Raw genomic sequence first — 21760 nt, 5'->3', positions numbered from 1 at the left:
CCCCCGAGCCAAGGGCAGCTGGACGCCGACTTGGACAAGCTGATGGAACACGATCCAACCCAGAGCTACCAATACAAAGACTGGGCCAAAATCGTTGGACATCTCGCTCACACACTTGTCAACCAGGCACGGCTCAGCGAAAGACACGGCATCAACCTGGAGCAGGAAGCCGCAACGCTAAAGCTTCAAGTGGAGGAGGCCCGGAGGAACCAAACCCACGCTCAGTCTCGTCTGGACCAGCTACTCCTTGAGACCCACGACCAGCGCGGGAAAAAGGATGCAACAGACCCAGAGCTACAAGAAAAAGTGGAAAAACTCCAAAAAGCCCTGTCTGATCTTCGTCTGGACACAGACCAAAGAGAGCAGTCGGAGAAAGAAAGCAGAGAGGAACTCGACAAGAAACTCCGACATGGTGAAGCTCTCCTTGCAAGAGCAGAGACTGAATTAAAAGAAAGAGACACTAAAGCCAAGGCCTGCAAAAACCACTTGCTAGCGGCCCAAGCTAAAATCCACGAGCTTGTTCAGCAGAGACACGATCTCGAATACGAACTTGACATTGTCCGCACAGAGCTGAAACACTCGTATAGACTGCAGAGTGACCGGGAAGGGGAAACACACACCACACAGTTTCCCTTGACCAGCCGGTCCGCATCTTTCAGCCAAGAGCTAAGAGCTGAAAAGGGGGGCGAAAGTCCACCGTTCAAGACACCCCCGCCAGCAGCAAGGAGGGGGGCCTTCAAGAGAACCCCTGCCCCTAACCACGGCACGGCCCCCAAAGAACTCGACAAGCTGGCCAGACACATCCCTACGTTCACTCCGAACCCTGCAGGAGGCCACGACGTGCATGCCTACCTGCAAGACATTGACTTTCACTTACAAACTGTCACCAACGCGACCGCTTGGGACAGATTGTACCTGCTAAGAATTACGTCCAGTTGTGATGTGCGCAGCTTCCTTGACCGTCAAACAGAGACTATCAAAACGGACTACCAGCAGCTGCAACAAGCTTTGATCCGTGAATTCTCTGATCCAGAATCAGACCAAGGGTTGTTCACCGCCATGGACCTCCAGCAGGCCCGACTTGAAACCCCACAGACCTACTACAGCCGACTCCGACAAGCCTACTTCGGAGCACGGAACCAGCCTTATATGGAAGAGGATGTCAATTTCAGAACTTTGTTCCTTCGAAATCTGCATCCCACATTGAGTCATCACTTAGGCATCCTGGCCTGTCCCCGTAGCATGTCTACCCAACAGCTACGAGACTTGGCCCACAAAGCTCACATTAAGCAAAAGATTGTGTCCGAAAAGACTTTGAAAGACCACACAATCTACTCTGTCTCTGAACACTACTCAGAGCTGGCTCTAGAGGGCGCCCCACAACACCACAGCCCTTTTCACAGAGCGTCAGAACCGTTCCAGGCCAACAGAGGGCAGCACAACTGTGATGGTGCGCGTCCTAGACACCAGAGCGAGCGCTCTGAAAGATTCTGGGAAACCAGCCGGCGACCCAGAAATAGCCGACCCCCATCACCAAGAACCCCAAGCCCAGAAAACAGGCCATGGAGCCCCTCTCGACATGCCACCGACGAGCCCAGGTCTGAGCCCACATCAGATAGAAATCGTATGGCCCCGTCAGAGACGGCGGAGATCCTGAAGGTGCTGAAAGAGCTTCTTCACAGGAAACTTCACAAGGGACACAGGAAGGATGAGCCCGACGTCTTGTGTCTAAGCGTAAGACCAAGCACCCTGAACACTGCTCGTCGGCCACAGGCCACAGAGCCAGCTGTCACATCACAAAGTGACAGCATCATCCAGCCACCTCAGCTGACAGCTGCACTTCCTGAGCATGACAGCACAGTTTCCCACGACTGGGTCCAACACCACAAAGGACCAGGAAATGCTGTTTTGGTTAACTGCCTCCGCAGCGAACCACCCGAGACCAGCCCTAACTACCCATCGATCACCACACCAGCCCCGACGCCAAGATTTCTGGGGAACCTAATCCAAAAGGGGGTGGCCCGGAAACTCTACCTGGCTGTCACGCTGGAAAATGAGGTGAGGCTTGAAGCCCTGGTCGACACGGGCTCAGACCTCACTTTAATATCAGCTGAACTTTTTGAAAGACTCAGATTCAAAGCTAAGAAACAAGATCGAACTCTCACATCTCAAACGTGTGAGCTGACTGTGCAGTCATACAGCCAGAACGACATTCGGCTCGAACAGGTAGCTCCAGTTCACCTTACACTTGGCTCTATGGGTCTGATCCACCCAGTGTACATCTCACAAATGAACACTCACCCACTTCTAATTGGCAAAGACCTGTTAGATCGCTTTGAGCCTTTACTGGACTTCAAACAGTTGAAAGTTTGGGCTCAAGTTCAGGAACCTCTCCCCCTCCCGTCAGACAGGTCACCTGTGCCAGACTTCAAGGTCACCAAGGTCACGGGAACTCCCGCAGCCAGCCATGAAGACACAGCCTCAGCACCACATGAAGGTTTGAATTCGCTACCCTGCACCTTCCAGCTCACCAATGACAATTCAATGCCCACTATGAGAAACCACCGCTCATACCCCTCCAACCACCCACGCAAGGCGTCTCAACCAACCGACAACCGGTGCCCCAGACAACTGCAGTTCACCAAGCACATGCTGCGTGCACGGGACAACTTTACGTGTTCTGCACCTGGTGACATCACTGCGCCACAGCTTGTGATGCCACAGTGCAAAAGGGGGGTCATGCCAGTGTATGCCCACGATGCACCATGCGCTGCCAACCGCAGCACCAGAACACCGAAGCAAGTGGCATACCGGCGTCCTCGAAGCGAAAAGACTGTCCTAGCCAAGCAAGGACGACACTCGCTAAGATCTTTCCTCCCTTTCTCTCTCCCTCTCCCCTTTGTCTTTTGCAGGATGCTGGTGTGGTTCTTCATCCGGTGCCTCCAGCCAACCAGAGGACAGCCACAATCGGACATCTCACCAGGTCTGGCAGCAGGCATCGTCCGGAGAGAACAACCGGGAATCCTGATCACCGAGCACAGGACCCACACCCAGAAAGTGTGTGTTCGACGCTACCCACGCAACGTCTACAGAGCACCTCACCCCAGCACGACACTGTCACCCGTGTCACCTTGCTCAACCAGAGCATGTGGAGTTGAGTACTGAAAGGTGCCATCCCAGCTTATTGACATTGCTCCTATCGATACAGCCCTCCAAGCTTTGTCTCGACTACCCATTCTGACTACCTCACCTGTTGTCCAAGCCTGGACCGCAGCCGACACTGCACTGCGTACCTCTATGGTAGTCAGACACACCCTGACACTGGGCTTGGCCTTCATCCTATACAGGAGACTGAACGAGATGCAAACATCTTCAGCCAAGCTCACGAAAGGTTTCGGACGAAACCCGCAAAAAGGGGGTGCCAAGTCAGAGACCAGGCCAGAGGCAGCTTTGAACCTCATAGAGCTGAATCCTCAGCCCTAATAACCACCTGCTGCATGAGTCATGATTCACCTGCCATCCGCCCATTGTGATGTGTCGTCCGATGATGTCCACAAAGGGACGTCATCGGACGAAAAGGGGGACTGTAAGGTATCTGGGGTAAATCATTGACTCTGTCCTGAATGCAAATAAAGCACATTCTTCCTAAAACCCAAAGTTTTTAGGATTAATGAAAATTACTGGACTTTGGTGCCAACAAGTCTGCTTCTAACACGTTTACGACTCTGGGACACTCACCAGAGACTAACCCTGCATTCTCCCACTCACTAGTCCAAGCTTCAAAGGAATTCCAGAGAACCCCCCCCCCCCCCTATTGGGTGCTCAATGCACGCAGATACAAACACACACACATATATGAACTTTTACTACTCTCCTCATTTAAAGACATTTACTGAGGTATATTTGATATGTTGTTATGTTTGTCGATTGCCCAGGTCCTATGAAGGGATCTATGAGTGTGTGTTAGTTTAAAACAAACTGCAAGGGCAGTTAATTATGCTTTTAATGTAACTTTGCAATATAACTCTCCTAAAATGTATTTCTTCCTATGTTCAGAATGCTTGGGACCTGACAAGGTCATTTATGTAATTGAACAAGCCATAAAATGTATTTTACTATGTTTTACCATCTTTGGAATGATTCTGAACAAATTCTGACTGATCGTAAAACCTGTGAATGCGGCCATAATTTAGCTTTGACAAGACAAAGAGAATTTTGCCGCCAAGAGTTTTGTTGAATGTCATTGGCTAGTTCGCACCTCAGAGGTGTGGACTCCAGTTCCTTTAAAAGAGAACTGGACTCGCTCGCCTCTCTCTCTGTCTCCCCTCTCTGGCTGGTACCCTGGACTGCCCTTCCTCCATCATGTGACTCCTTGGTCCATCGGGACCTCGTGTTCATGCGATGACCCATCTTTCCTTTGTTTGTCTAGTTCAGTTTTATTTTCCTTTTTGTATTCTCCTTTGTTCATTCTCACCGGCGAGTGAAATGAACTTAGTTTGAATCATTTCTTTGGCAACACCTTCAACGGACGATTTGAACATCCCGCCACACGGGCGCGCCGGAAAAGACCTCTGAACGGGTTCGGAACACACACACACGTACAAGAGAACATGATCAGCAAGTATTCGTTTCCTACCGAGATCTAAATACTGCTAAGATTGCCTGCCCTAATTAGGGTACGATTTGACTAGTTGTCTCTCTTAACGGTTCTGTGTCTGATGAATTTAGCCAAACTCACCAGCTCTCTCTCTCTCTCTCTCTCTCTCTCTCTCTCTCTCTCTCTCTCTCTCTCTCTCTCTCTCTCTCTCTCTCTCTCTCTCTCTATATGCATTCTCCTTCCTCGATGTTTTATTGTGTTTGTAAATACATTTATTCCTTGTAACGTTTATTAACCGTATACGTAATCACCTTTATTAAATACATATATTCATTGATTGATTCTGCCTGGGCTCATACTTCAAATCACTTAAATGTTTCGATCAGCTATAAGCTTTGAAATTGTATAATACTTTAAATAGTATTGTGACGAAACAGGAGAGCTATCTTTTACGGCCGTAAAGATCGTCTCTTCCTGCGAGTCTCTTAAAGGTAATTTCTCTGTGGAAATTGATGAAGATCCATGACCAGTTTGCTGGACAAACAGATTATTCGATAATAATTAATTCCATTGAGGAGTATCCTAAGAATCTATATATTCCAGACGATTTGTATATGAATATTGAATTATAATTCGTTATGATTTAATTATTGATAAATACAATTGATCTATCTTGCCGATCTGTATGAATAATTGATTATACATCCATTATATTCGGTCGTTCATAACAGATTGCGTAACCCCTTTGCCGGGTGATTTTTAACATGTATTGTTATCTGGGTCAAACCCGTATCAATAGTTATTAATTTGTAATTACTAAATATTGAATACATATTCCCCAATGGCCCAAATACTTTACAGGAGTGAATGGTACCTTAAATTTTGAAGCCCCAAAAAGCGCATCCATCCATCATAAAAGTAATCCATACTGCTCTGGGGGGTTAATAAAGGCCTTCTGAAGCAAAGCGATGCGTTTTTGTAAGAAAAATATCCATAATTATAATCACTGTCTTCCGGTAACGGCCGTAGGAGTAGCATAAGCTTAGGTGAGAGTAGACGCCTCTCGAGGTTCAAACAAATAGTACAAAGAGCATATGGCTGGGCAACAAACTCAAGCTCCTCCAATATTTCTCTTGAAAAATTCTCAATTTAGACTTCAAATTCATGACCGGTGTTTGGTTTTGCTCTATCCGCTGCACTTCTGCGTTTGTCAATACGTCACGCGTCGGGTCAGAGGTCACTCTTCCGCCTGAACTACTCGCGTACTGCTGTTACCAGAAGCCAGTGATTATAGTTTATAAAGTTATAAATGTGGATATTTTTCTTTCTGATGAACTATCCCTTTAAGTGAATGTTTGTTGGTTTAGTGATTTAAGTTCTGGATCTTCATTAGGAGCAGAAAACACGAGGAAGAAGAAGCTGAGGTGAAAAGAAAGGCCACAGATGCAGCGTACAAGGGTACTAAAGAAAGCCCACAAGCTTTCATCAGAATTGTCTTTTTCACATTTGTTTGTCTGTTTTGTGTGGTCTCATTGTCTTAAAGACGTGGTTTAATAAAGTAATCCATATCCGAGATTCTATTTGATTCTATATTCTGAACAGTCATTCATAAATGCTTCATAGTAAGAGCTGTTTATCTTTTCTTTTCAGCCAGGCTGGCAGTGAAGAACACTCCTAAACGTGTGCCCAGTGTGACTGTGCGTTCCCCCTCTGGGGCCTGCTCTCCAAGCCTGGATTTTCCTATCGGAGATTCATCTGAAGATCATAGCACAACTGTGAGTTGTTGTTTTTTTATTATTCTTTTTTTAAATACATTTATTTTAACAATCATCCGTCCCCGGTGCAGGGGGCAGGATCATCAGTGTTTGTGCCGCTGACGGAGCTGCCAGGTCCTGCTGTGGTAGAGGCGAGTTTGGGGTCTCTGCTAGATGAATCAACACAGAAAAAGCTTTTGGGTCAGAAAATCACTCCACCCCCCTCCCCTCTCCTGTCAGAACTGCTGAAGAAAGGCAGTCTCCTGCCCACCAGCCCCAGACTGGTCAGAATTCTACACACACACACACGCACTCACACGGCCACGCACACATATATCGATTTCTTTAGAGCTTTCTGCAGATTTATATATATATATATATATATATATGTGTGTGTGTGTGTGTATATGTATATAAATCTGCACCTGCAGACAGCTTGAAAGAAATCGATTAATTTACAAAGTTCTACACATAGCCTGTCCATTGTCTCTCGAGTTTTATAAAAACTGTAAAATATATATTGGATAATTTAATCATAAGTTTTATGATATTTAAATCTATTCTGCTGATTTTCCTCGACAACAAGTGAAGAAGATAAAGAAAAATGTGCAGATTCAATGTGGCATACACTACCGTTTAAAGGGATACTCCACCGTTTTTTTCATATTAAACTATGTTATTCCCTTAACTAAGACGAGTTGATACATACCTCTCTCGTCTCAGTGCGTGCACTCAATAGCTCTGGCGCGCGGCGAAACTTTGATAGCACTTAGCTTAGCCCAGTTCATTCATTAGGATCCAAGCAGAGAAGCGACCAAACACCTCCACGTTTTCCTCCTTCGACTCGGCGCAGTAATATCATCACTCCTGAAAAATCCTCTCCCCCTCTCTCCCTCTCAGGAGTGATGATATTACTGCGTAGTGGGAGTCGAAGTGCTCCCAAGCACTTGCTATGGTATTCCGCCATACATTATAGTTATCCATTTTACACGCTTAGAAAAGCGCAACGTTTTATTTTGTGTCACCATTCTTGGTCGGGTTACACTACTCGTGTAACTGTATTTAAATAGGGAAAACGTGGAGGTGTTTGGTCGCTTCTCTGCTTGGATCCTAATGAATGAACTGGGCTAAGCTAAGCGCTAACAAAGTGTCGCCGCGCGCCAGAGCGATTGAGTGCACGCACTGAGACGAGAGAGGTATGCATCAACTCGTCTTAGTTAAGGGAATAACATAGTTTAATATGAAAACACGGTGGAGTATCCCTTTAAAGGTTTGGGGTCAGTAAGATTTTACAATTTCAAAGAACCTTTTTATCTAATATATTTTCAAATATCATTTATTCCTGTGACGCAAAGCTGAATTTTCAGCATCATTACTCCAGACTTCAGTGTCACATGATCCTTCAGAAATCATTCTAATATGCTGATTTGGTGCTCAAGAAACATTTCTTATTATTATCAATGTTGAAAACAGTTAATATTTAATAGGAATATTTTTTTGGAAACCATGATTCTTTGAATAATAGGAAATTTAAGAGAACAGCATTTTTTTAAATATAATTTTTTTTTAACATTATAAATGCCTTTACTGTCACTTTTGATCAATTTAATGCATCCTTGCTGAATAAAAGTTTTTTAAAAGTCTTTAAAAAAAGAAAAGAAAATCTTTCTGACCCCAAACTTTTCTTTGTGTCCAAACCATATAAAGTGACAGAAAAATAAAACCAACGTAATCTATCAAGAGCAGCGCTAATTAGCATCTGGTTTAAGACATGCTTTTATTTGGCCGGTAAATAATGGCGCAAATGCCAGTAAATTGACTAGCACAAGCCTTAGTAAATCATCTTGCGTGATTCATTTAAAAACTCTCCTCCCATAAATTTTGCGCCTAAAATGGAAACTCCTACAAATGCAGTGAGGTCAGCCGATAAAAATAACCCTGTCCACGCCTTTTCAGCGCTAATTTTTAACTGCGTGTCTTTAGTGAATCCTGACAGTAGTTTTTCAATGCCAAAAGAGGGTTTGCGCTGGCGCAAGCTGTTAGTAAATCTGGCCCAAATGCTTTTAAAAGATGGTAATCTACAGAAAATCTTTTTTGCAGGCTGTTGAGGGAGAATCTCCGTCTAGTCAACTTACAGGAAGTCACGATAATCAGATGATGACTTCCTCACTACCTGCCTCTCAGGCAGCTACAGGTATGGATTCATACACACTTATCTGTCATGTCATGTCACCTTCATTTATATAGCGTTTCTAACAATATAGATTGTTTCAAAGCAGCTTTACAGTGATAATAGGAAATTACAGTAACAAAGATAGTTTTGGCTTTACAGCAGCTCTAGAATAAAGTTATTGCCCAGCTAAAGTTAGTTTTGATTGATTGATTCACTTCCGTTGCAAAGATCATTAGTTATTAACTTAGGGGCCGCTAACACGACACCGTTCTAACAGAAAACACTCAACGCGCTCCGGCCCGCTCATCCACACAAAACAGTGCCTGGTGGCTCGAGAACGCAAACCCTGAAATAGATTCCAAGGTGCAAGCCTTGAACATTTTTGAAAAAAAGGTTATCTCTGTCCAAACCTCAAAAACGCAAACCCGCGAAAACGCAGACGACGTGCACATGCGCATCACGTGTTTAGTCTATAGGTATGCGCATTTGAATATATATGTGCGCAGGCGTGTAGTCCTTCTTTACAAACCAACCCTCAACAAACTACTTTTCTGGCCTTAAAAATGTATAATAAAGAAGTATTTATCGCTTACGCGTAGCCACGTGAACCATAATTATCCCGACAACGTTTTATCTGTGCACTAAGTCTAGCAAAGTGACAAATTCTGTATCATCAGCATCTTTGTGTTTCAGTATTTGTCATGATATGGGTATCTCTTCCAGCTTAACGCCTAGCCCGCTCTCTCTGTGCATAATGTGTGTATGTTTCTCAGGTGCTCCCACACTGTCTCGTCTACTGGAAGCTGGCCCCGCCCAATTTCCTTCTCAGCTGAGCTCATTGGCCACTGCAGACTCCGCCCCCAGCACTGCCACGTCTGCAGTGGACACAGCTGCCCCGCTCAGCACAGGTCTGTCCTAGACACTTCTCCTATCTTTAGTTCATATCTTTTGTATTAACTCTTTATTTTGGACCCTTGATCAACTGTCTCTTGTTTGTTTGGTGTGTTGGAACTAGAGACCCGCGTGGGACGGATTTTTCATTCCCGCTCTTGTGGGATTCTGTCCCGCTTCCGCCCACTCCCGCAAAAATATGTTACCTTCTCCCGCTCCCACCCGCAACATTCATGTTTTGTCCCGCTCCCACCAGCAAATGCCCGCAGGTAAAAGTATATTTTTTCAGTACGTCCATTAAAATTTCCATGAAATAGTTTCAAGTTACATGTCGCCCCACAACTTACACATCCCAGCATAAACGCTCCCGATAAATTATTTGTTATTATGATAATGCCGTGATTTGGCATGGCAGAAAGCATGGAAAGAGCGCACCCGTAATAATCGCAAAAAAAGCTGTCACTCTTATTTAGTTAATCGCAATCTCACAAAGTTCCGTTATAATCAATTAAGCTGTATACACTGCACAATGAATCATTTATTTACATTGTGTCTACTCTTCGTTTGTTATAATGAGAGGATTCGCGAATGTGCAGAACTCAGCGCTGAACAAAAACACTCGCTTTTTGAGCAATGAGTGGATTCTAAATTAAACACATCTGATTGTCCATTGCGTTCAAGAAATCAACAGATATGTTTCTGATTGGCTACATTGCTCAACGCAGCAAAAACATGTTGTAAATAGAAACCTTTGAGTTTCTCCAGTGCGGAAACACAGATACGCACTGGATCGCTTGCCAAATCTGTTTTGCCAATATACTATTATTATGGTGAAAACTGATCTTAAACCAGCAGTTATGGGCAGCTTTTCCCTATAAAAGCAATCAGAAGTAGCCGCAGGCAGGGGAAATCTAAAGGCGGGCGTACACGGTGCGATTTTTGGTGATGCTCGCATGGTCACGGCTCGCAGCGTGTGAGAGGAATTACGAGCCGAGCCGAGCACGCTACGAGCACCTCCCGACAAATTTTAAACATGTTTAAAAAATTCGGGGAGTCGGCCAGCGTATAGGCTGATTCGATTTTCACCAGCGTATAGGCTGTCCCCTATTGCCAAATCATACACAACCACGTCACTGGCTAGATCGATGGGACTAGCTCAGTGGCAGCAACCATACAGCGTGCGCATACACACACACACACACACACACACATCTCTCTCTCTCTCTCTCTCTCTCTATGTTGTTTATGTTGAAAGGAATGGCTACTGTTCTCTGCTTTTCAACAAATCATTTGCACACACATTTCTGTCATTTTTCTATCTGAAGCTATAGTTGCTTGCAACACAACTCTGGTCTCTGTGTTTAGCGCGAAAGCTCACGTGATTGCCGCCGTAATTTGTGCAGGACAGTCGTGCCGTGTACCAGCTGCTTTGAAGCGATTATCAAGTTAACTGACTCGTAACGTGTGCAATATCTCACGACCTCCCGAGTGTCCGAACTCGCACCGTGTACGCCCGCCTTAAGCCTTTTATTTGAGTTGTTCTTGTTGCTTTTTTGCAATAGATGATTAACAATTTGTTTGTTTTAAGATATTTTTCTTTTAGATATTGCTATTTTGCGGGAGTCCCGCAACCCGCACACACGAGTGTCTTACCGCCCGCACCCTTGCTCGCCCATCAAATCTTGTCCCACGCTGCACTCTGCTGCGTCGGCTCCTGCGTCCCGCAGGAGTGCAGGTCTCTAGTTGGAACACATATCAAATGAATTGAATGTCTAAAGCCAATTAGTGGGTTTGATATGTGTGTAATACTTTAAACAGGAGGTGATGGAGCCCCCAGTGCTTCAGTGGATAATAAGGTGGCAGTTTTAGGGGAAGAGGACCTGGTGACTGTGTCCTATATGGCAGAAGAGCTGGACTTAGAGACGGTTGGGGACATCATAGCCATTATTGAGGAGAAGGTAAATCAGACGTATATTACATATATTTGTATATAAATACATTTATACCATGGTCTGTCTGAATACTCGATTCTGATTGGCTAGAAGGTGTGCATTAAAACCGTTTAATGCATAGGCAGTTTAATCACCATTCTATATTAATGCACTGCTTTCATTGAAGCACACACACACACACCTATCACTCGCACACAGATATCGGAGATCATGCTGCGCACACACAGAATCATTCAAGAGCACAGAAACTTGATATCAACACTCAGATTTTATTAATAAAATAGACTCGCTACTGAATCGCTACATAATTTTTCTCAGCAATGAGAGGGTAAAATCGCTGTTTTTAAAGTTAAACTCAAAGCTTCATAGTTAGTAGAGAGAGATGCTGCACAGACACAGGTAATTCACACACGCATCTCTCTTGAAAATAACCATAATTTTTACCCTTCACATATTACCTCCACATTGTGCATTAGAATCACTTGCTGCACAGCTAGCCGTGTATTATCTCTTACTTGTTTATTTTCTTGAAGTCAACTTTTTTGTGCCAAGGGTTTATCTTTAATATACACTCACCGGCCACTTTATTAGGTACCCCATGCTAGTAACGGGTTGGACCCCCTTTTGCCTTCAGAACTGCCTCAATTCTTCGTGGCATAGATTCAACAAGGTGCTGGAAGCATTCCTCAGGGAGTTTGGTCCATATTGACATGATGGCATCACACAGTTGCCGCAGATTTGTCGGCTGCACATCCATGATGCGAATCTCCCGTTCCACCACATCCCAAAGATGCTCTATTGGGTTGAGATCTGGTGACTGTGGAGGCCATTTTAGTACAGTGAACTCATTGTCATGTTCAAGAAACCAATTTGAAATGATTAGAGCTTTGTGACATGGTGGAAGTAGCTATCAGAGGATGGGTACATGGTGGCCATAAAGGGATGGACATGGTCAGAAACAATGCTCAGGTAGGCCGTGGCATTTAAACAATGCCCAATTGGCACTAAGGGGCCTAAAGTGTGCCAGGAAAACATCCCCCACACCATTACACCACCACCACCAGCCTGCACAGTGGTAACAAGGCATGATGGTTCCATGTTCTCATTCTGTTTACGCCAAATTCTGACTCTAACATCTGAATGTCTCAACAGAAATCGAGACTCATCAGACCAGGCAACATTTTTCCAGTCTTCAACTGTTCAATTTTGGTGAGCTCTTGCAAATTGTAGCCTCTTTTTCCTATTTGTAGTGGAGATGAGTGGTACCCGGTGGAGTCTTCTGCTGTTGTAGCCCATCCGCCTCAAGGTTGTGCGTGTTGTGGCTTCACAAATGCTTTGCTGCATACCTCGGTTGTAACGAGTGGTTATTTCAGTCACTGTTGCCCTTCTATCAGCTCGAACCAGTCTGGCCATTCTCCTCTGACCTCTGGCATCAACAAGGCATTTCCGCCCACAGAACTGCCGCTCACTGGATGTTTTTTCTTTTTCGGACCATTCTCTGTAAACCCTAGAGATGGTTGTGCGTGAAAATCCCAGTAGATTAGCAGTTTCTGAAATACTCAGACCAGCCCTTCTGGCACCAACAATCATGCCACGTTCAAAGTCACTCAAATCAACTTTCTTCCCCATACTGATGCTCGGTTTGAACTGCAGGAGATTGTCTTGACCATGTCTACATGCCTAAATGCACTGAGTTGCCGCCATGTGATTGGCTGCTTAGAAATTAAGTGTTAACGAGCAGTTGGACAGGTGTACCTAATAAAGTGGCCGGTGAGTGTACAATACATTATAATATATTTCAAATACATGCACACATAAACAAAATAACTTTATTGCCAGTAATGATTTCCTTGTTATTTACAACCATTCAAAAGTTTGGGGTCAGTAAGATGTTTTAATATTTTGACACAATTTAAAGTACAATTTAAAATAACTTTTTTATTTTGATATATTTTAGAATGTAATTTATTCCTGTGATGGCAAAGATGAATTTCCAGCATCATTACTCCAGTCTTCAATGTCACATGATCCTTCAGAAATCATTCTAATATGCTGATTTATTATTATTATTATTAATGTTGAAAACAGTTGTGCTGCTTAATTGTGGAAACTGTCATACATTCTTTCAGGATTATTTGATTAATAGAAAATTCACATTTCAAATAAAGAACAGCATTTATTTAGTAGAAAGCTTTTGTAAGATTATAAATATTTTTTTCTGTCACTTTTGATCAATTTAATCCATCCTTGCTGAATAAAGGTTCTTTAAAAAATCTTTATGACCCCAAACTTTTGAACAGTAGCATATTTATGCAGTTATGTAAGTGTTAATAGTTATATAATCATATTTATCTAGAACTAATTGCGATTAATGTTCCAAGGAAAAGGCAACATAAATAGTAGCTCAATAGTGAGGACAGGGTATGCTTTCAAGAACAACATTAAAGGACAAATGATAATTAAACACACAATTTGATTATGTAGAATTTCCAAGTTTGAAAATGATGAATTTGTAAAAATAAACAAGAAATTAATCATTTATAAGACAAAATCAGTTTTCTCAAACCAGCTCCATTGAGGTTCAGTTAACCATTTGAACAAGTAAAACAGTATATTGAGCAGAAAGATAAAAATAAACCATCTGTTTTGAGTTTAGACTCGGTCAAACATTGCAAAAATACAAAATTAGTCTGTAAACCATGGAAACATGTGTTTTACCACTCACATCTTTTTGTCTGTCCTGCATAGTCCAACAGAAAATCATTGTCAACCTGTGTTCCCGTAGGGTGAGGAAAATGCCGAGGCGCTGGATGCTGCAGCAGTGGAAGCAGCTCTGTCTCTGTGTGAGGACACGGGTCACAGCCTGTCAGGTACCTGGGAGCCAAACCCCTTCAGGCCCATCGGCCCTGAGCCCTCCAGCACTTCAGAGGACATAGACCCACATTCCCTGCATCTCTTAGAGGGGAAGAGAGACTGTCCTGACACGTGTGGATCCAGCAGTGGCTACGCACAGGGGTATCCGACACCCTCCACCACTGTCCCCTCTGTTCCTCAAGACACTACTCCGACAACAGGAGCCCATTCAGAGCCAGATGCACACAGACCAGAGCACACAGATGAGGCCCAGGATGGGCAGCCAGAATCACTGCATGCTGTGATCAAAAGTGAGACTAACGAATGGACACGCTCTCAATCAGGTACTTCATGTTTTGCATTGGGCAAATTATATAATTATGCTATTTTCTCTGTTTTTAAAAATGCCATTCATACACTACTGTATATTCAGCAAGCAGGGATGCATATAATTGATCAAAAGTGACAATAAATACATTTATGATGTTACAAAAGATTTCTAGAAGCGCATGCAGCTCGGCTTATAAGCGCATGCAGCTCAGGCCTAGCTCATATGCCTATCCATTAACGGGCATTTCTTCATAAATATTCAAAATTTTGATAAATGCATTATGCATTTATGGCATTATATATGGCATTATGCATAGTATAAATTTATGTAGGCCTACACATTTAGAAACAGATATTGGGTTCTGCCCAAAGTCAAGCAACATAAAAGTAACGAGTAACGTAAAAAGTTACTTTCCATATGGGGTAACTAAGTAAAGAAACGGACTACTTTTTTAAAGTAGTAACGAGTTACACTACTTTTTAAAAGTAACTTCCCCAACACTGTTTCTGAAGGATCATGTGACACTGAAGACTGGAGTAATGATGCTGACAATTCAGCTTTGGCAACACAGGAATAAAAAATAGAAACCATTTCACAATATTACTATTTTACTGTATTATTAATCAAATAAATGTAGCTTTGGTGAGCATAAGAGACTTCTTTTTAAAAGATATTTACATTTATATACCAACTCTAAACGTTTGAACAGTAGTGTATCCTTGAATACACATTTTCTGTGATGAATTTGTTAAAATGTATACATTTTGGGGCATAAAGTCAAAGTAAGGCATCCTGTCTAAATGGATCATAATGGACAAAAAAAAAAACTTATTAAAGGAATGAAATTCTTGTAGTTTGGAATTTAGCCTAATCATTTCTTAGGAAAAAGCTTTGTCAAAATTGTTAAGATTTGCTAAATCAAGGTCATGTGGTGCAACCAGTATGCAGAAAAAAACCAAGAAATAATATCACAGACCATTATGACTGTGTCAAGGTCAGTAATTTGATCTTTTTATGACACGGCAAGGTTAGTTCAGGTTGTAAAATATCAAGTGGTGTGACCTCCCAAACACAATGATATTTATAAATAATAATAATTCATAATATCTCTAAAGATAAATAACGACAAGATGGTTATATTTGTCATTAAATAAAACAAATTTTAACCCATCTATTTGATCAAACCATCATGAGTAAATTTTTTATTTTATTTTGGACATTCTTATTATGTGATAACACATTAACTTTAACCCTAGTTAACACACTCAGACACCCAAGAAGAACTCACAAATGTTCCATTTTCTTCCAGATACACGGTCAGAAGATGACCCTGTGATAAAACAACACTCAAAGGTGTGACTGTCTGCATACGCTAACACATAATGTACCAGCCACGGGTACACATAGACCCGGAAACCATTAACTCTGCCCTTTTTAGTATTTTCTTAACACTCCTCGTTAACAGGAAGTGAAAGAGGAGGAGGAAGCCGTGAGTGATGCAGAGGAGATGAAAGCTGGATTAGAAGGGGATGGAGACGGCGTTTATCTCTCTGAGCCAGAGTTGGACCCTCCGGTCAGCGAGAGCGAGGACGGCTACAGCATGCACACGGCATCCTCTTCCATACAGCTCCACACAACTGCCGACTCCATTCCCAGCAGCCCCGCCTCCTCACAGTTGTATGTGCCCAAACCACACATAACTAAGCTTTCACACCAAGTCTGATGGTTTGACATGGAAAAACATGTGCAATAAAACTTGAAAGTGAAACAGCAATCCATAAGCAACTTTAGATCAAGTCCCAAGTATTGTGATATGTTGTTTTATTAATTGTTAGATTTTGTAAAATAGTTTAGATTTAATATTTCCTTTTTTTATTTTTATTAAATTAACCCCCAGTTTCACAGACAAATCTTAAACCTAGCCCCAGACTAAAATCCACGTTTGAGTTGTTTTAACTGAAAGCAACTTGCACTGACATATCTTAAAATATCTCAGTGCCAATAGTTTTGTCTCAAGATACACACCACCAGTATTGTTTTTTTTCTAAGGCATGTTTATAAAAGCTACTTAAATGTCCTAATTGAACCAAGGCCTAATCCTGGCTTAATCTAAACCCTGTCTGTGAAACCAGGGCCTAAATGTTTAATTTAATATAATATATAAATAAAATCAAACTCTGTGTAAATAGTTCTGATGATTATTATTATACTTTAAAAAATATTTAATACTTTTAGGTGATGGTGTAAACAAGCCTGTGTTTATGCGTTTTTGCTCCGATGTTCAATTAATCGACATTCAATGAACTCTTCCTCCTCAGCTCAATCTGCAGTGAAGACCAAGAAGCGATTCAGGCTCAGAAGATCTGGAAGAAAGCCATTATGCTGGTGTGGCGAGCAGCGGCCAATCACAGGCGAGAGTCTTCATTATGTTGTTACAAATCCCCGCCCCCTTTTATCTGGCTCATCAGAACCCTGTGCAGCCAGAGTGATAATTGGTCATTTTGAACAGGTATGCAAATGTATTCCTGCAACCGGTGACGGATGACATCGCCCCTGGTTACCACAGTATTGTGCACAGGTGAGAGCGAACTGTTTAAGGTACATTTAAAGAGGTAGCACTTTATTTTACAGTCCTGTTCCCAGTATACATAATATGTACTTATTATAGTAATTACAATAACTGGGTAAAAACTAGGTACTACTAACCCTGAACCTACCCCTAAACCGTACCCTAACCCATGTTGGTAACGCTTCCTTTTACAGTCCTGTTACCCATGTACTTACTATGTACTTATTATAGTAATTATAATTACTGGGTAATAACTAGGTACTAACCCTGAACCTACCCCTAAACCATGTACTTACCTTATATTAGCCAGTACTTTCTAGGTAAGTACACTGTAAGTACACGCAAGTACTGTACTGTAAAAGGAAGCATTACCCCCATGTTTACCTTAACTTTATATTACTCAGTACTTTCTTAGGTAAGTACACTATAAGTACACGTACTGTAAAATAAAGTGCAACCTTTAAAGGTTTTGCAATTAGAGAAACCTCTACTTATCAAGAAGAATCCAATTGTCTTTGATGTTTTGAGAGAAAAGTAATTCTAAATGGTAATATAAATAGCTTTGCCACAATTTCGTATGCTTAGGCCAATGGATCTGTCCACTATCAAGAAGAACATTGAGAACGGGCTGATCCGCACCACAGCCGAGTTCCAGCGGGACATCATGCTGATGTTCCAGAATGCGGTGATGTACAACAGCTCAGACCATGATGTGTTCCACATGGCCGTGGAGATGCAGAGGGACGTTCTGGAGCAGATCCAGCAATTTCTGGCCACACAGTTAATCATGCAGACCTCGGAATCGGGCATCAGTGCCAAGAGCCTGCGCGGGAGAGAGGCCAACCGCAAACAGGACCCCAATGACAAGGTGTGGCGCTCTACATACAGCAGACCTTCTGCACGCTTCAGCACATAAAAACATTCTGGACCACTAATGTTAGTCCACATGAATATATACACGCCACCATCAAAAGATTTTTGATAGAAGTAACAATTAGTACTGCTGAGTGAAACGGATTTTTGAAAAAAAGAAACAATGTAGGGTGGGGACTTGGTTCTGTGCATTGGTTGTTGATTGGATGGAGGCAGAATGTTGTAAGAAAGGGGTGGAGTTAAAAGGAAAAAAATGAATATGAATGAATGTACTGTACCAATTTAAAGTTCAATTAGAAAATAACCGTTTCCTATTTTAATATATATTTAAAATATAATTTATTCCTTTGATGGAAAAGCTGAATTTTCAGCATCATTACTCCAGTCTTCAGTGTCACATGATCCTTCAGAAATCATTCCAATATGCTGATTTGATGCTCAAAAACTTTTCTTATTATCAATGTTGAAAACTCTGATACATGTTTTCAGGAATCTTTGAGAAATAGAAAGTACAAAAGAACAGCATGTCTTGAAATAGAAATCTTTTGTAACATTACAAATGTCTTATATTGCAATAAATAATGGATATGTAATATTGGTTTGAGTTGAACTGATCGTTGTGTGAGAAGAAAGAGACACATTGGATGTCTAAATTTGTTCAGTCGTTGTGGAGTCGAACCTTCTGCAGATCATTGGGCTCATAATACAGTCAAGTGTTAAAGTAACAACAGGTAGTTTTTTGCTCTCGGGCTCCCCCTACAGTTGGGAAACAGTATTGTCCTCTACTACTGTCGTAAACTCTGTCATCCTACATGCACGTGCAATTGTTGACAACCAGGATAGCCCTGAACACTGTAGGAGGAGGTCACATGCAGGTGTTCTGCTTGCGTCGCGTGTGAAATGTCTTCATCCCAGGTACAGTGGCATATATTTCAGCATGTCACATGAATATAATTTCATGGGTTTTATTTTTTTTTCTAACGACAAATGATCGCGATGCTCACGTTTACAAGCCAGCGTCATTATAGTAGCCTAGTCTATTGGTTACCGTTTTACTGGATCTATATGATACTTCAATGCAATGTTTGAGTGGTTGATAATAACCATATATCGTCAATATTATAATATCAAGCTACCATAAATGAATCTGCAAATTTTACAAATCGATTTGCATTATAGCTTGAGGCAAGACAAATAAACAAATATCACAGACATGTTAGGTATCCTAAAATATGATTTTATTAATAATCTTCCTCCTTTCTTTGTACATGTTGAGTAGACTACACTTTTTAGGTCAAACATTTGCTATTTGCATTTCATCGATTGCAAAGTTCAAATCAGAACGAGAATACTAGCGATAGCTAACCATCAAAAACTAGAATATCGTTTACTAGCTACCAGATTGATAATTCGCTACTACTCTAGCGAATTAGAGAGGTTAGAGAGAGGCATTCTTTTTTCGATGGGGCGTTCGATGCTCCCTGCACACGCAAGGTCTCTCGCTCGCTTTCTCTCTCTGCCGTCCGCGCGCGTTGGAGCACAGTCTCTGTCTCGCGTGCGCGCTCGCTCTAGATTCCGGGAGATTTGAACTAATTTGCGGTATAACTTGTCGATCACGAGTGGCTCAACAGGTAGATCTATAGATAAACTCATCTTTCAGGCATTTGACCGACTGGGTTGACAATTTAGCGTGAGAAACCGGGGGTGTGGCGTACGTGTGAGCGTGTGAAACCAATCAAATGCGGGTGTCTCACGGCCAATGCGTGAGAGTTGGCAGCTCTGCAATGTTGATCCTCGTTCTGCCTTTAACGCGATCACTTTCTCTTTTTCTCTTTTTGCTTTGCTCCGATAAAACCTTTGCTTTCTTGTTTTTCTGTGCTGCTTCGGCCATGACTATAACATTTGGCTCGCAAGTCCGATTTTAAGGAAGTGGGGGTGGTGGTGGAAGTGACGTATATGCCGTAAAGCAGTCGAATTTTGTAGTTCTCTTTGTTCGCCGGTTACTACCCGAAACCCGAAGTTTAAAAGTACGATTAAAAACGCTACAGACCCCGTCAGGCTATGGCAGACGTGTCATTCAACCTATTGTAAGTCGATGTACCATCACAAGAGACTTGGAAATATATTATGAAGGTTGAAAAGTTACCTGTTGTTACTTTAAAACACATGAATGAAACAGAAATACATTAATAGTTAGTTAATAGTGAGAATTAGACCCTAATATAAAGTGTGACCATCCTATCTTTCTGTTCTTTTCTTTTTCAATGCAACTTCTCCTTTTAACTGCTTTTGCATTTAAGTGTTGTGTATATTCAAAGCACCTTTATCTCTCTCTCTCTCTGATGCTAACCTTTGTCCTCTCACAGGACTGTGTTCCCATGGCCTCTCCTGCATTCCTTCTCTCTCTCTTTGTAAGTATCCTGTCTGCTCCTTCTATCACTTTTGAACGCTGCAATTCTTTCTACAGAACAACCACAGAGACAATGTAACGGGAAGGAGAAAGAACAATCCCCTTTTTGTTTACTGGCTAAAGAAGCTCAAATTTGATATGCTGTCATTGTCAGACTTTCAAATTTGACATGTTAAAGTAATCGTGAAAAACAGTTGATAAAATAGAAAAAAAAGTGATTTTGCAACACAGAAATAACCTATTTTCTGTGAATGTGCAAAACTTCCGATTTATTAGTAACTCATTGTAAATAACTAGAAGAATAACAAAATCAACGGTAAAACTATTTGTGCTACAAACAAGTGTTTATAATAATGAAATTAAAAGAATGTAACAAATAACAGTTTTCAGTATCAAATGGCATAACTGGAGGCGAATTACACTGGAAGCCAGTGTAATTCGCTGCGACATTCAAGTGCGCACTTTTACATTAAAAATGAGGTGGATGGTGACTGAGTGAAAACAAGTCTCTTCATCTGTCTCTGCAGGACGGGGGCACCAGGGGGCGACGCTGCGCTATAGAAGCAGACCTGAAGATGAAGAAATGAGCGACTGCACTGGCCGGAGGACAGGCTCCTTTGAAACACTAATAAGGCCCTGTCCCAAATGGCACCCTAAGCACTCGCGGTCTTCCTACAAGTCCGCACTTTCGTGACGTAATGCCGCTTTGACTGTTGGGAAGAAGTCTGCTGTGGAGCTTGCACCAGTGCAGGTTCAGCAAAAGCGCGCTTTGAGGGCACATATCGACCGCAAAGGGGGCGCTCGCGAGCACCCTTCTGAAAGCCTTACAGCCTTTGTAAGTCCACAAGACCGAAAGTGCATATGAAGTGTGCCATTTGGGACAGAGCCTAAGTGACTGATTGATAAAGACAGCATAGGACAATCTGTCTGAACCATTTTGCTCACACCCCCCTCCCACACGCTTAAACAGATGACTTGAATATTCACGAGGGTTTCACTGGTGTGTGGTGTTTGGGATTGGACAATGATGGGACAGCCTCAAAATCTGTGCATATATGCGTCTGTCTGTATGTAATTGTTGTGAGATGTGTTGTGCTGTACTAAAATTGTTTTGTGTACAAATAGTGCCTTTATAGGTATTGATGAATGATGGGGAATAAACCTGATGAAGGGACAAAAACTGAAATTGAAAGGCCTTTTTATGTGCGTACAGGTTACTGATATTTTATCCTCTTTCACTTTCCCCTACAATGCTGTATTCTTGTTTCAAACCAATTACTTTTTTTTCTTTTTACTTGGAGAGGTTTTAAATGTTCATGCTGACCAAGGACTTTCAAGCTTCAAAAAATGCATCAGA

The 21760-nt window shown here is 42.2% G+C and overlaps 1 protein-coding gene across 3 annotated transcripts in view; it reads left to right on the top strand.

The window, feature by feature from the left end:
- brd8a (bromodomain containing 8a) overlaps positions 1–21589 on the top strand; it is a 31011-nt gene extending 9422 nt beyond the window's left edge. The window contains exons 7-20 of one of the 3 annotated variants that reach the window (XM_056262030.1): positions 5991–6055; positions 6248–6372; positions 6444–6635; positions 8452–8545; positions 9298–9432; positions 11237–11373; positions 14153–14564; positions 15861–15904; positions 16017–16228; positions 16870–16962; positions 17061–17129; positions 17706–17988; positions 20360–20404; positions 20931–21589. In XM_056262030.1, coding sequence (XP_056118005.1) covers positions 5991–6055; positions 6248–6372; positions 6444–6635; positions 8452–8545; positions 9298–9432; positions 11237–11373; positions 14153–14564; positions 15861–15904; positions 16017–16228; positions 16870–16962; positions 17061–17129; positions 17706–17988; positions 20360–20404; positions 20931–20990 — 1966 coding nt within the window. In that variant the 3' untranslated portion in view covers positions 20991–21589. Of the gene's footprint in view, positions 1–5990; positions 6056–6247; positions 6373–6443; positions 6636–8451; positions 8546–9297; positions 9433–11233; positions 11374–14152; positions 14565–15860; positions 15905–16016; positions 16229–16869; positions 16963–17060; positions 17130–17705; positions 17989–20359; positions 20405–20930 lie in introns of all 3 variants that reach the window. The other 2 variants (XM_056262029.1, XM_056262031.1) reach the window with 2 other exon arrangements.
- Positions 21590–21760: the final 171 nt, after the last annotated feature.

Source organism: Rhinichthys klamathensis, unplaced genomic scaffold, assembly GCF_029890125.1.
Source record: "Rhinichthys klamathensis goyatoka isolate OS25496 unplaced genomic scaffold, OSU_Roscu_1.1 h1tg000191l_1, whole genome shotgun sequence".
NCBI classification, from domain to species: Eukaryota; Metazoa; Chordata; class Actinopteri; order Cypriniformes; family Leuciscidae; genus Rhinichthys; species Rhinichthys klamathensis.
The sequence above is the reverse complement of the archived record's forward strand: the minus strand, read 5'-3'. Positions and strand labels throughout refer to the sequence as shown.